This window comes from Teleopsis dalmanni, chromosome 1, assembly GCF_002237135.1.
Source record: "Teleopsis dalmanni isolate 2A chromosome 1, ASM223713v2, whole genome shotgun sequence".
In the NCBI taxonomy this organism is placed as follows: domain Eukaryota; kingdom Metazoa; phylum Arthropoda; class Insecta; order Diptera; family Diopsidae; genus Teleopsis; species Teleopsis dalmanni.
Window position 1 is genome coordinate 11,810,755 of NC_051846.1, and position 16,640 is coordinate 11,827,394.

Genomic DNA, 16,640 nt, shown 5'->3' on the forward strand with positions numbered 1-16,640 from the left:
TCTAGCAATTTTCTTTACGGTTTAATGCTGTTAATTTGCATAAATTGTCGCAAATTTGACTTAAAGTATTTGTTATTTATTTTTATATAACAAAAAACATTCAATATAAACAAAAAGTTTGGGCTGAGGAAGGTTGTATGTAGTAATTATTCGGAAACGCCGAAAAATATGCAAGAAAAAATAGCCGTTATTTATTGGGGACAGTGTGAGAAATTGTTTTGCATTTTAGATAAATTTGCTATAGTAAACTTTTTAAATAAAAACTCAAAGTTGTTATTTTTGATTTTTTATATACATCAGAATTTAGAAACTATTTTTATTAGAAATTCTATTTTTTAACTATTTATTTTAGTATATCATTTTTTTAAACTCAATTTTTATTAGAAATGTTTTTTTTTTATATTGTTTAAAATAACTTTAAATTACGAAAGCAACTGAGTTTTAATTAGAAATGCTATTTCTAGTCAATTTATGTTAGTACATTATTTTATTAATTAATTAAAAAGTACTAAAGCACCACAAGTTTTATTAGAAATGTTATTTTTTAATATATTTACTTTATTACATTATAGTTTTAAATAATTTACTACTAAAGTACTAAAACAAAACAATTTTTAATAGAAATGCTGTTTTAACCTATTTATTTTAGATGATTATTTTTTAAATAATATAAGAGCGCTTTAGTAACACAAAGGGCTAATAGGCGTAAGTGATAGTACTAAGGATCTTTAGAGTACATAAAATATTGTTATTTAGTATGGTAAATTACTTCAATTAAGTTATTATAGTATAAGTCTCCTATTAAACAGTCACAATTTTACAAAATAAAAAAATTGTATGTGAAATTTTGCGTAAAGATATGCGATGTTTAAAGATTTACTCATATGTTATATCTCAGGTTTATAAAGTCTGACAAATCTTTCTATACGGTTTATACAATAGAAGCGTTATTTCTTTACCATAATAGGCACAAATTACTATAGTTTAAACAAATTTTTAATTATATAAAAAATTTATTATTTATAAATGCTTGTTGGTTGAAGAGTTTTAAAAGATCTTGAGAGAAAAATTTTTCATTTTAAAACTATTAGCTAAAAAATATTGTTTTATATTGTTTGTTATTTGGGAATTTCAATTTATGAGGTTCCTGGTTAGCTGCAGAATATCCAACTGGACAGTGTTTCAGACTTTGTCAAAGTTTCAAGTTGGTTTTTAAGCCACTGAGTTTCTTAAACGGTAACACAATGTGTCAATAAGCCTTAGCGGATCGCAGGTATAACTTGACCTAATCCACTATTTAATATCTAATTTATAATTCTTTATTAGCAGCAATTAAAAGTACTTAAGTATGCGAAATCTTCAACTCATTGTATACAACATTTTTTCATAAATAAAATAATCATAACAAACCGTTTAATTTAATCCTAATTTAATTATTTTTGCATGTAAACGTATAAGCCATATAATTAATAATTAGCTCCAGATCAATTACACAATACTTAAATTGTGTGTGTGTGTGTGTGTGTGAATATTTCATTAACACACAATTTAATAAAAGTAATAATTGGCACAGGTGCTTTAAATACGTTTTACTCGAAGAGATAAGTCATATGACACTTAACTCTGTTATAAGTGTAAGTCATACACACACACATACATACACACGCCTCGTACCTCTCGACAAAAGCCAAAAGTTGCTCGTTAGAAATTAAATGCAGAAATTTCTTACAAACGCAGCAACAACAATAAACACATTTTAACACTTTTATCACTTGTCCCACATACACCTCAAACGTCCTACTCCCCTGCTCCACTACTTTTACTCACAACTGCACCACACGCGCTCCAATCTTTTGACAGCTTCACTTTCTTGCTTTACGGTCGTCACTTTACCGTGAAAAAAAGCTGTAAAAAAAAAATAAGCAAAAAAAAAAACCATAAAAAAGCAAGAGTGAAGTGTATAATGAAAAAAAAGTAAGAAGAAGAAAAGTGGAACTCTGCTTAGTATGTGGGCAGTGGTAATTGACATTGGCACAAAGGTTGGCACAATTTTCGCAATTTTTCTGTGTTTCTTCCCATTGCTCTCTTGGCATTAACGCTTGCTTTTACACTATTTTTATAATTAATTTCTCAATTATTTTTAACGTTGCTTAATAAAATTTGACTGTGAAAACGCTTAAAATGACTTAAAGTAAATAACATTAACGCTTAAAGCCGCTTTAAAAGTGACATTCAATTTACATAATCCGTGCGACGTAAACGCATTTTGGCCAACTTTATTAACTTTTTCCTTTCGTGTTTGGTTTTTTTTTTTTTGTTTTTGCTTATTTTTTGTTATTAAATTTTGCTCAATTTTTGAATATTACAGCACTCACAACAGCATCTCGCATTCTCATTGCTGTGTATTTCATTTATATTTGCTATACGGTTTAATTTTTCTTTTCTTTTTTTTTTGTTTTTTACTTTACACACTAAAATTACAATTTTAACATGAACATTAACGTATTACTCCGTTTCACCGTCCGTTACAGTACGCTTTCCATGAAGTACTAAAAGTATTTTGGCATCTCGTCTGCGTTTAAGCCCCGAAAAAAATGTGAGCATACTGTGTGTTGTTGTTGCTGTGTGAGTACCAACAACAACAGCAACAACAGCAGTAGCAGCAGCAGCAGCCAGCTGTACGTAGTATAGCATCAAAATTAACATCATTCACCACGAGCAACGGGAGCATTGGGAGCAGAGCCAGCAACCGCTGTGGATGCTATAAAATGTTACAAAAGATGCTTCGTTTGTCCTCAACACAAACATCGTTCAGTGCCGAAGCCTTGTACGATTTGCACGATTATTACATTGTCGTCTGTATCGTCTCAGTTCGTTGTACGATGTTGTGCGACTTTCGCACTTTCCGTTTGTACTCGTTTTTTGTTTGATGTTTACAAATTACAACAAAAACACACACAAAAATAAATTTATGCAGCCTTGCACAACTTTGTGTTGACAGTGCAACGACACTTTGTGGGATTTACAATGTATGCGAGCACAATCTTCTTCCTTATGCCGGAGAGCAAGCAGTACAGGTCAGTGCTTTATATTCACCATGAAATATGTTAATATTTAACATATTTTAATGGTTATTTTGAAGCGCAGTGTACAGATTCTGTTAATATGTTTTTCTTGGAAATGTCTTCTTGGCAGATTAACAGCGATGATTTTTATTCACTTATACATATATATACCGTATATATCTATGTTAAATCGTGAAATGCTGTGGCATTTAAAAAGTGAACTAGATTTAGACTTGGTTTATAATCATTAGATATATGCAGCCCTTAATTGTGCAAGTAGCATAGAAAAATTATGTTCACATACATTGAAAAAAATTTTATAATATAACATAATATTGGATAGTTAAAATTCCTAGGTAGCAGCCAGTTGTCCACGAATGATTCAGTTAATACAGTCAGGTCATCGGAGCTAGAAAATGCTTTGGTTGTGGTGAAAAAAATCGAGTAAGTTCTAAGCACATTTGATCCTTGTAAATCGTTGGGATCTAATGAAGCCAGCAGAACAATAACAATTTCCAGACATTTCTGTGTTCGTCACAAGAAGATGTGTGCTATATACATAAAGTATGGAAAAAAAGTTTTCATTATCTTCTTTGTAGGTGGATACACAATTATTCTGAAAACTTCAGATCAATTTGTGTTACGTCTTTTCTCAAAATAACACCGGATAGATTGGTGGATGCATATATACTAGAAGTCATCTGTGTCAAGAAGTATGTGATGACAGCCTTAATAGATGGTGAAAGCACTTCTAACAATATTCAAATCAAAATTGTAATGGTAGCCTTTGTAAATCTGAGGGTACACACGAAACTGGTTGCTTTGGTGGAGTCTAGTACACGCCACTAAAGTGGTAACTACTAATTTTGTAAGTTTAACTGTAAAGCATACAGATTAGTAGATGTACTTCCTAGGAAGAGGTACTGTCTCTTCTACCCTGGATTTTGAATGTAAACACTTTACGGCCGCTTTCGTCAGACTGCATTGAATATAGATAGTTGTTATTCATACAGTTCTTTACTGTCAACTTTTACATTACCTGTTAAATGGTCGTTAATATGCTCATTAAACATATTTTAATATTAGCAAGCGATCGCTGATTGTGAATCTAATAATACTCAATAATAAATCAAAAAAAAAAAATTTCGATTTTATTTATAATTTGACAAGTTTTCTCTAGAAAAATGTTAAAGTGCGTTTAACATTTCTGTTTAATCTCACATTTCTATTATAATTTCAAAATGTTATTTATAATATTTAGAAATGCTAGTGGATGCTAAACTTCACAACTGTGAAACTGTATAATATTGACTACCATAAAAAGTTAACCAGAAAAATAAAATAAGAGATTTTCTAAAAAATTTAATATAACAGCTTTACTATCAGGAATGATGTATAAAAGGGAAACTTAAGTCTTTGGCTATTCCACAGTGTTAAATCTGTTGCGATATATGTTAAACCCAAATATTGCATAAATTACAGTTTTCTTTTAATGACACATTTTTTTAATATAACAAAATCTGACATCAAAGCAGACTTATTATAAAATGAATTCCATCCAGTTAAGATTTTTAGCATTCAATAAAAATATTTTTAAAAAACTTACAATTTTAAATCGTTGCCTTTAAAATAATATAAAACTATACCAGAAAGTCAAATGAATTCTAGCCTACAAAAATGCAAATCACAAATTTCCAAATCATGACCGACTGAATTTTAATATAAAATTTTGTTCCCCTATTAGTTTATTAATTTTATTACATTCTTCCTATGAAGGTAATAAATATATCCTTAAACCATGCTATGGTAATAATATACCTGGTTGTTTTTAAGTATTTACAGAACCTTTTCATATTCTTTTCTATGAAAACACATTTACAATACCCATTCTGTTATATTTAGTGATTAATGACACTCTCCAAGCAATATTATTTCTAAAGCAAAAAAACGTTTTTACTACTAGTATCTATTCAGTCATATTGATAACCTCTCCAAACATACGAATTTCAAACCTTACAATACCCTTTCCTAAATTATAGCCTCAATTATTTTTGATACTGATTATCCAATTGCATTCAAAATAAGACTGTGTATTAAATTCAGATATTATTCACACAAATATATTTCCCTATACAAAATACTCAGTTTAAACATAATGAGAATTATAAATTCTGCATATTTAACATACATAATATCAAATATTTTTTTCTGCTAATTGTTGTCTATTCTTTCAAAAAATCATACGGAAAATATCTCTATATATTCCTTAAATGATGTGGTAGTTGCGAAATTAAATCAGGAAATTACATAAAAGGAATCCAATGTCGATAGTAAATATTATTTTCATATTAAATTAAAATTATATTATTAAAATCATAAAATTGTATTGAATTTATTGAATGTTTTATTTAAACATAATGAGAATTATTGTTACTATTTCTGTGTAATGAGCAAAAAAATTCTTTGATTCGTCGTCTGTTAAATATTTTCAATATGAGCAAGAAATGCTAAAAATTATCTATTAAGAATCTTTTATTGAAAATCTACTTAGAAAAGATATTTGGAAAAATAAAACTATTATGTTTTTGTAATTTTCTTAAAATTGACATCATTGATCTTTAAGTCTTTAAGTGACATTTGTAACATTAGAAATTACAACGGTGAGAAGCATAACATTCTGATGAAAAAGTTATTAAATATTAACTGGTGCAATGATTTAATATTATTTTATACATTTTATTTCACCTTTGTTTAAAACTATAACATTCAGACTTCTTTTTTATGATTCATCTTTTTTCTGCAGAATGGTTTTGGATCGCCAGACTAAAGATTCTACGAAGCAAGCTATTCTCATTGTCCTTTAGTACTCCACTTTGTATATGTGTTTGTGATGTATTCCTGCAATATTTACTTGGGTTGGCCATACGATTAAAAATCTTTATTGAGTTGTGTTATTTCATTAATATCTGAACTTAGAATAATATAATAAGTTTCTTCAGTTTCTTCATAATAGATATATATATATATAGGTTTACAGATATATTATTTAATATTTTTTATTAACCGTAACAGATGATATACCTAATCAGTCCAGTCTAGTCCATACTTAATCAGAAACTGCTTTTATAGTACATTAAATTTGCAAATTATTAATACTTTTTCTATTTGAAATATAAACATGAATGTCAAAATTGTAATTATAAAATCTTTTCTGTTTAATAATTTATTAAACCATTTGGCATAAACATTAAAATTCTTATTCTATATAAATGCAATAAACAAATATTAATATCTGGACCATATCTAGTTAGTCTTAACTCGTCTGTTTTCGATTTAACCTACGGGACTTAAAATATCAACTTCACGCGTTTTCTAAGAAATCATCTTTACAGAAAAGATTGTATGCATGTTATTAGTAAAAAGTACTTTTAATGTTCATGTATTAATGTTAACAGTGTGTAGATAGCAATGTTATCTATAGAACTTAAGTGGTAGTTTTCCACGCTTTAACAGAACATCCATTGATTTTGCAGTTTTTACATGACGAAAGGCATGTTACTACTCAGTTGTGGTGAGTTTGTTGGTAACAGTTGGTACTAGAAAGTCTCCAAATTATTTATATCTTAAGTGTATATATTAAGTAAACTTCTATTTTATTAGTAAATTCTGTTACGCTAATTTAGGGGGAAATGAATGATGCGTACGTTACATTACATTTTAGTTAAAATGGCATTTATTATTTATTTAATATTATGTTATATTATTTATAAAATATATGTTTGTTTTTAAAAGTCTGGTTTCGAACTGTTAAATAAAACATTTTTTGTGAATTTGACTGGTTTATTTACTTAATTTTACATCTTAAATAAGATTTTTAATAACAAAAATATTATTTAATAATAATTTATTATTATTATTTTAATATAAGAAAACAATGCATTTTAGTAATATTATTATGAATAATTTTTATAATTTATAATTTATAAACTTATTATTATAATAAAAAAATGTTACTATATTTTAGTATATATTTTTTTAAATAATATTAAATAAATAAAATAAAATAATATAAATTAAAAAAAGTGAATAAGTGAATAAATCAAATATAAAATTAAACAAAATAATATATTTCTTAAAGATAAAAGAACAAATAATTAATAAAATATAATTATGATTGACCAGAAAATTCACTTAATTTTTGTCTCTAATTTAATTAAAATATATATATTTCAGGAGTGTAGCACCTTTTGTCAATTCCCTGGTAACTAACAGTGATAAGGCACTAAAATTTTATTACATCCTTCTTTTTGTTATAAAAAAAAGTTCTCTGACAAATTAACTATGTAGCCAATATGCCTGTTTAAAGGTGACGTATCTTAACAATAACTCATTTCTATTAGGCGTGTAAGTCACATTGTTTCAACTACTTTGTGTCAACTTGAATTTCGCTTAATAAAGTTCCAGTCTACCTTCACGCAAAGTTGCCTAATGAGCTGAAATCGAATTAAGGTTCCTGATAAATGTGCCTTTTTATTTATGCATTAAACAATTTCGCTGTGTTAGTAAATCAATTAATTAAACCAAACTGCGCAAACAAAATTTAATTATTAATTCAATTACAAAGCTTTTAACAGATGAAGTCTGCTGCAGAAGCCTACCAAGACCACATCTAAGAAAGGGAAAGCAGCGCAGGTAAGTCAAAGAAAATTTGATAAATTTTGACGAAAAATGTTAAGCGAAAATTGATTTTTATGAGCATTAATCAAAATTTATGCAAATGCCTTAGAATAGGCCAAGTGTTTCACTGAGTGGAGGACGATTGACTAGTGACGAGAAATATGAATATTTAAAAAAGATGTACTGAAAATTTTCAATCCTAAGTTATCAAGCACGATTGATATCTCAGAAATCAAAGTGAAGATAACTATCATTTATATCAAATCATTTGAAAGTATTCTTTTAAAGGTACTCCTTTTCGAATATTAAGAGCGTATCCCTAGATTGAGTTGATTGAAATTGAGATTTAAAATTTCAGAAGAAACGGGCACATTTCAGATTAACATGTCAAAAAAATTAAATATATTTATTTTCAACACAATTATTTCAATTTCATTTTTGTTAATTGCAGCAAACATCACTTAACATAAAATTTTTTTTACTCATAAAAAAATATACCAAGACTCGTGGTCTCCTCCTCACACTACGATTACCCAAAATTAGTGTATATTATCGTCATCCAAGTAGTGACGTGTACATTTTAATTGTTTAAAATACTCATAAATTTCCTCTTTAGTCCATTTCTCAACAACTTGCTTCTTATTTTCATCATCTGTTGACGATTCTTCCTTTTCTTCCTCTGCATCCGGATCATCGAGTTTAATTTGAGACAATGCCTGCACAAGTTCTTCTGGATCAAACTGTTTCTCCTCAGTTATGAATACATGTTCCAATGCCTTTTCGACTTCCTCATCTGTGAGTTTAGCACCTTTGTAGGTCATAAAATGACGAAAGTATTCCACATCAATTAGAGTACTTTTTTGGCCTTTTTTAAAAAAAGCTTTACAAGCATCCCGCACTTCTTCTTCGGTTTCATTGCCGAGCATACGAGTAAACATAGCGAGAAAATTTTCGAAATTAAAACCTTTGCCTTCGGCATCGAATTCGACAGCCAAATCATCAATAAATTCCTTACTGGGATTATGACCGAGCATTTGAAAGATTTTTAGTATCTGCTGTTTACCTATGAAACCATCGTCATCTTTGTCGAAATACGTGAAGGTATCTTGGAATATCTTATATTCAGCTCTTGAGAGTTTATCATGTGACATTGTGACGCTCAAAACCAAATCAGAGTCGAGAGTGGATTTTTTTAGTTTTGGGCTGAGAAACTGAAGTATGGAAAACAAATTTTAGTACAAAAAACCATAATTTAGGAAAAATATATTTATTTCAAACAGTAGTTAAAGCATTTTGATTTTATTAGCAAAGGTAAAATGATTAGACTATACTGTGATTAGATTTCTTAAATAGAAGGCAATCCTTATGGTAAATCATTGACGTTATTGTTACCTTTAAAAGTCATCTTTTTCACTCTCTCCATTTAGTAGATATCTCTTATGTTAACACATAAGTGCCTGGAATGCTGTAGGTATAAACTTTGTGGTTTCTTTCCTTCCTTACGAAGCTTCGAACTGTCATTGAAATCAGATGTCAGCTTTGTAAGTAAAACGTCCTCCTTTGATTTCTATCAGAGTTGTAGTAGTGACTTTTCAGTTGTTTTCAGTTAGTTACATATTAACGATTTAAAGTTGTTATTCTTCATCTATCCTCTTCATGGATTTACTTAGACTTTTTCTCCAAATCCAATTATATTGATAAATGGAAGTTTTGAGCTTGCACTATCAAGTTATATTTCTTTACTCGGTTGAAGATAGGTATTTCTTCCGTTTATTTATCAGCACGTGAGGCGTCATCCTTTTCCCCACAAAACCTTTAAAGGTGCTATTCTCCTGAACAGTTGTGATCAGACAGCAGTAGAGCAATATTATACTATTTCCTTGTGCATGCTTTGATATGTGAAGGTGCTTAAAAGCTAACTTGAAAGTGATTATAATTTTGATATCTATCGAAAATCAAAACCTACTTTTAAACCTTACTGTATGGATCTAACCGTTCTATCTACAGACCCAGGATGTAGCAGTAAGTTGGTTATGAGGATATAGCGAAGAAAAGTTAAAGTTATTCAAGGTGTGAGTAACTTTCCATAAACTAACAAAAGGAAACCAACCATAACAACCATTAACATAACTAAGGCAGCTAAAATGTTTGAACTCCCCCAAGAAGTGAATCTGAGAAGTAATGTTCCGGAGTGTCAAATTGATCAACACCGTCAGATAGGAGTCAAAGATGCTAAGATCAATTATGCAGAAAAGGTATGGTTGCGGTTTCTACCAAGAGGTGTAGAAATAATATGGTGTCTTATAGGAACCGACACATAAAAATTCAGTATATTAGTTCGAGGAAGTACGATATAAAGAAAAAAGAGAAAAATGCACAACATTAGCATTTAATATAGTCTAAAACCAATGGCAGACAGTCTATCGACAGTTAATAACCCAATGAAGACATTTGAAAGACTCATTATATAATCAGAATGGCTTTGAAGAGATGAAGGAAGAAAATCTAGTGATGTATAAAAGGGAGTGTTTTGAGATTCAAGCCCTCTTAAAATATTTTGAACTCTTTTACTTAACGTTAAATATGACTGATATCTGTCAAATAAATGTTTTGAGTTAAGGTTTTAACAAGTTTTACAAAACCCGGCTCTTAAATAAGTCTTCATACATTCCCCTAAAGAAATAAACGCCTTTGTTATATGTCAAACGAATTACCAAGACCAACCTAAGCCGGTTATATGCGTTCCACAGGGATTTTCTATTCATGCGTGAAATTCACAGAAATTCTTGACGAGGACCTATACTCCCTTGTATTAATTTCGTTAGTTTTGCTGAAATTATCATTTACAAAATTTAACCAAAATTTTAAAATTACACTCATCACTCAACATGGCATTTATGGCAATTATTTCGACCGTCGACAAATAATTTACCTATTCGAGTTAAAATCAAAACAAAAACTTATTTACTCTGCCATTTGGTCCGTTGGAATTGTCGAGCTCATCAGTGCATCACTGATGTTGGTAAGGATAGAAATCCAATTGATGCTAATCACGTGCAGTTGAGAGGGGCGAAGCAAATTAACGACCATTAAATGAGCCCGAAAAATACTAAAGCAACAAACCTAAAATTCAGTAAAATATCAGAAAATATCAGAAAATATTTACCAAAATGATGATTTGCAAATTGTGCTCCATTCTGGGGCCCATATCGGATGATGTATCAATCGAGGTCATCGCACTGCATAATTGCTGAAAATATTTTCATAAAATAACCAAACAAATGCATTGATTTACATGCAAAGAACATCTGAGTGCCGTTGGTTCTAATTGTCTAAATGATTGCTCTACTATGGATTAAAAAGGATATGAGCATTTTAATTCAGGACGAAATTGTTCTGATTGCTAGTAGCAGCTTTTGGTTCCGAATAACAAAAAATATTTAAGTTTTATAAAAAAAATAATTTTCATTTGTAAGTATGTTATTTTTAATATACAAATTGAGTCGAACGAAACTATATATTGAATTTAATGATATTGAGGCCACAATATCATGAACGCCATGAATGTCCTGCATTAGCGAATAAAGTTCATAAAATTTTAGTTTAATATTCAATATTTTAATCACTAATTTAGATCCTTCTTATATTGTTAACTTCTTTCAGTCATTAATATAATCTAGACATGATGAAGTATATAAGTAGAAATCAATTGGACTCAGCTATGTATATAATGTATTGTACTCTGACAGCCAGGCTGCTCTCAAAACTCTGTCCTCTTAGACTTTCAAGTCAAAACCGGTTCCTTGAGTGTTATGAGCTCTTATAGCTACTTTTTATTGTAGTATGTATATACATCAACGTCAGTCATGCAAAGACTTATAGATCTCTAGCGATTCCCTACATAGCTAACCCTCAATGTATGTGTATTTGTGTTAGGCATTTTTGAGAGTTCAAGATATAATAAAAGCTGTTCTTCTCAAAAGAACCATCAGACATTTTTCAGAATATGTTTAAAGTGCGTTTTTAGAACAGATCTAAGTTAAATTTAAATTCTTACTATCAGAACTTAAACTTTGTTTGTAGGCAAATATATAATTATAGAAACAAATATATATTGTGCAAACACTTTTTTTAATGAAAATATATATTTTTTACAATTTTTACAATAATTTATTAACCTCTCCTCATTTTAGCGGCTTGAGATCTCTTTTTCAAAAGGGCTCTACGACTGCGATTGGTGTTACGATTGCGGTTGCGATTACGTCTGCTACTAAGCGCTCGCCTACGGCTTGTACTGCTGCTAGCGGTTGTGTTTCGTCGAAGCCGTCGAACTGCAGTAAAACTTAGATTACTTACATAAACTCTTCTCCTGGAAGGTGATGTTGATGATGTTGCTGACGCAGAAGGTGATGACGATGCTGAGTTAGAAGCAGAAGGTGATGTAGTTGCCGATCCAGATGCGGAAGCAGATGCAGTAGGAGATGTTTGTGCCTTCACATAAGCACAAGCGAACACCAAAACAACCAAAACGCTGAAGCACTTCATTTTACTGTTTTTTAGCTTTGAAGTCGAATCAATAATATCCCCATAGATTTGTTCCGGGGTTTTATAGTCAAAAGTGGAAGGTTAACCTTCAACATTGCTTAAAATAATTCAAATTCGCCAATATTGATTAATTTATTAAATAATATATTATTTGTGTTATGCAAATTTTGATAACATAAATTGTTAAATAATATTAAAATAAAAATAAAATAAATATTAAATAATGATTAACTAATCAATCAGATTTTTACTTTTGTTTTTTATGGAAAAAAAATTTTCGACTTCTTTATTTGTTCAAATGTTCCAAAAATGCGTAAATTATTTTTGGATCATGTTTGGTACAAGTGAAGCGAAGTAAGAGGGGAGAAGATTTTCAAGCATATGTCACGACAGCAAACAAACAGAAAAATTTATTAAGAATAAACAATAAATACTATTCAGATCAACACCAATGAAAGTCATTTAAAATTTTTTTATTTATTTGTATTAATTTTTTTATACATACTTTTTTTTTAATTAATTAATATTTTTTTAAATATAATTTTTTAAAGATCTGGGACTGGATCTGATAGGGACTAGATATGACTTTTAGGTGAGAGTTCTGTCACATTACCAGTGTCAGTTAACCAACCTACTTCCGGATACATCAGTGTTAACCAATAATGAACTATTTAAACTGAATTTAGAAAATTTCAAAAAGTATACTTATAAATACGGATACTTATTATTAAGATGAAGATACATTATAAGCAAAATAGAATTACGCATTTCAAAGCTTATACTCGTAGTACCATAATTTCAAGAGATAAGATAAAATAACCACGTATTGCAACCTTTTCTGTACAAATGACAAGGAAGACACTAAGTGAAGCTAGTGTTTTAAATCCTTTAGGCTAAATCGAAGAAATACGAGGTATGTTATATTTAGTTTGGTCTATATACGAGTATTCAAATGTTCTTGATTTGATTTATATATAATTCCATTTTTAGTGTCCATGGCAAAATATTCAGTAGGCTTTATGATGACAATTTTAATATTTATGTTTATATTTTTAATAGAAAATTTATTAATCATAAGCAAATTTAATGTTCTATAGAAAGTAGTTTCTCATTAAATATAAATTGGACTGGACTGATTAGGTATATCATCTGTTACGGTTAACAATAAATAATATTAAATATTAAATCTATATACCATATAGGTATATATTTATTATGAACAAACTGGACTTTTAAATACTTATTATATTATTTCTAGTTCAGATATTAAAGATATATCACAGCTCAAGTAAGGTTTTAATTGCAGGAATACATCATAAATACATATACAAAGTAGGGTACCACAAGACAATGTGAATAGTTTGCTTGGTAGAATCTTTAGTCTGACGATCTAAAACCATTGTTTAATCATGAACTGTAGAAAAAAATATAAACAAAGGTGAGAAAAATGTATAAAATAATATTAAATCATTGCTCCAGTTTATATTTAATGAATTTTTCTTCAGAATGTTATGCTTCCTACCGTTGTAATGTGTAATGTTATGAGTGTCACTTAAAGACAGATCAATGATGTCAATTTTAAGAAAATTACAAAAACATAATAGTTTTATTTTTCCAAATATCTTTTCTAAATATATTTTCAATACAAGATTCTTAATAGATAATTTTTAACATTTCTTGCTTATATTGAAAATGTTTAACAGACGACGAGTTAAAGAATTTCTTTGCTCATTACACAAAAATAATAATAATAATTCTCATCATGTTTAAATAAAACATAAAATAAATGAAATACAATTTTTAACCATGATAATCTAATTTTAATATAATTTGAAAATGATATTTATTATTGACATTGTTTCGGTATGATTTGAAAGAATAGACAACAAATAGCAAAAAAAGAAATAAAAAAAATTTGATGTAATGTATGTTAAATATGCAGAATTTATAATTCTCATTATGTTTAAACAGAGCTTTCTATATGTAGAAACATAATGGTATGAATATTATCTGATTTTAATACATGGTTTTATTTTGAATGTTATTGGGTAATTATTGTCAAATATGATGGGGACTATTATTTGGAAAATTTTTAATTATTTTTAATTTTTAAAGTTTAATGATGCAAAAAAGGGTTCTGTAAACGTGTTTTAATAGAAAAGGATATTATGAAATTTATTTTAAGAACATTTAAAAACAACCAGCTTTATTATTGCCACAGAATGGTTTAAGGATATATTTATTACCTTGATTGTACTTAAGCTTATGAATATATTTAATTAGATGATAAGTAAATTTTTCGATTTTACTCCTACCAGAAATAAATATTACACTGGAATAATGTTACTGTTGCTAATGTTGGCAGATATGAGATCTCAAATGATTTCAGCTCTGTGAGACAAAACCCATGAAAATGACATTCTGAGAATCATGTCGATAAAGTAAATTTTTGTAGCAAATTCTTACAACATCTATATACCCATTTATTTCAAGATAACATAAGGCAAGTGTGTTATACCAATACACTTCATTTGTTATCCACGTGTACTATTATTATTGAACCATTTAGTTTTCCAGGTGAAGTTAAGAAGACCCGATATGTTTGCTTTGAACCCAAGACATTGAAGTCACCCTGTCTGCAATCCTGGACAGAGACACAGAAAGTGGTTGATGGATTCTAACTACTCTTCATCTTGGTAGCTCCTGCATAATCCACTTGATGGAACTCGCCACCGTTGGAGCATATGTGCACAATGTTACAGTGCCCCGTTAGTATTACAGTACGTAATCGAACTGCAGGTTTGTTAAAACCCAAAAGACTTTTCGTTTTCTGCACTTAACTAATATTAAGAATCTTGCTTTATCAAAAGGATAAAGGGTCCACATTGAGGTAAAACTAAAAGTTGTTATCTTAGCAATATTGAAGCTGCAAATGAATGTAAAAAAAAATGTATGTACGGCTAAAGACAAATGAATATTTATAACTGGAAGATATAGTAAATTAATAATAAATACTTTTCATTTTAATATTAATTTAATATAAATGGATATTAAAATTAACTAATTGTAATATTTTGACAAGAGGTTGTACATGAAAGATAATAAAACTGTGACATACTCAAATCAAACTTCTTTTTATATTAATTTAAAAATAAAATAAAATAAATTAATTAACAATTATATCTACATATATGGCAATTTTTATAAAAATAGTAAAATGCCAATATGGTAAATTATTCAATAATGCATAAAGCCATTGATGCCTGAATAAATTTTTTTGCTGATGCAGTTTTGCCAACACTTAACAAAGTCACACATAAATTTAATTTTATTTTAATTTATTATTAAAAATAAATATTTTTTATTTTAAATATAGAATAAAGAACGGTCTCATGAATATTCAGAAAGTCAACGACTGTATAAATTTTCACTGAAAGTGTCAGATTTCTGGCGCGGCTGTAGATTGGTTTATAGATATTGTTTGCACCTCATTCACAACTGACCAATATTCGTGGTTTCACGGTGCTTCACAATGCTTCACGGTGGTTCACAAAGCATCATTGATGGCTGTGGCGTTTTTAGCGGTTTGCGGTTTCCACTTTATACAGTCAGCAAACGAATAGTTGAATCGAAATTTGATACTGGAAATTATTTTAATTCTATGTTGGATTTGCAACAAATAACTCTAAAACCTAGTAGTATTAATACAAGTGTTATGTTACATACATTTTCTTAACTTCTAGTATTTAATGAAAAGAAATAATCACACGATAACCGACAGGAAGGACCACTGCAATACCAAAAACCAACAGCTTCAATTTTTAATGGGAGTCGGGGTTCCTGAAAGAAGTATATCCAAAAATAACTTTCAGTCAGAAAACCGGAGATTGAAAAATATTGTATAGAAATGTTAAGTAAATAAGCTTTTTATAGGTATTGGAAATTTTTAAAAAAAATTAATAATGAACCATTATAATTTCAGAGATCTTTGAAGTACAAGTTGCAACACTTGATATTAAGTTGATATTAAAAATCTTTTATTAAAAAATAATGTATATTTTATTGTATACTTTAAGTTGTTGAAAAAAAACGTTCAAAATTTTCAATAAGAGCTTTTCATATATTAAAAATGTATACCATTTCATAAAATTATTTTCTGTACTTGCACCAGAGATGAATTGTATATATGTTGTATTTTCTTAGGAAACACTCCATATATAATGGCGTCTAAAATGAATTTTTCTTACAAGCGGGTTGTGTGTGATTCAAAATATTCAAGAAAGCTATAGAAATCTTTATTTCTGAGTTTTATTCTTAACATTCTCAAATCTCTTCAACTGATAAAAATATCGA

The 16,640-nt window shown here is 28.7% G+C and overlaps 2 protein-coding genes across 2 annotated transcripts; both read right to left on the minus strand.

Annotated features, from left to right (window-relative positions):
- Positions 1 to 8,281: 8,281 nt before the first annotated feature.
- Positions 8,282 to 8,893, minus strand: LOC119677352 (calmodulin-A-like). Its single transcript, XM_038088661.1, has one exon. The coding sequence runs from the start codon at positions 8,891 to 8,893 to the stop codon at positions 8,282 to 8,284; it is 612 nt and encodes a 203-aa protein (XP_037944589.1).
- A 3,022-nt stretch (positions 8,894 to 11,915) lies between these two features.
- On the minus strand, positions 11,916 to 12,287 carry LOC119677361 (spore coat protein SP96-like). Its single transcript, XM_038088673.1, has one exon. It carries the CDS (start codon positions 12,285 to 12,287, stop codon positions 11,916 to 11,918), a length of 372 nt encoding a protein of 123 aa, XP_037944601.1.
- Between the last annotated feature and the right edge of the window lie 4,353 nt (positions 12,288 to 16,640).

Coding starts and splice junctions, on each gene's coding strand:
- LOC119677352 (XM_038088661.1), bottom strand. CDS start 8,893: ATGTCACATGATAAACTCTCAAGAGCTGAATATAAGATATTCCAAGAT.
- LOC119677361 (XM_038088673.1), bottom strand. CDS start 12,287: ATGAAGTGCTTCAGCGTTTTGGTTGTTTTGGTGTTCGCTTGTGCTTAT.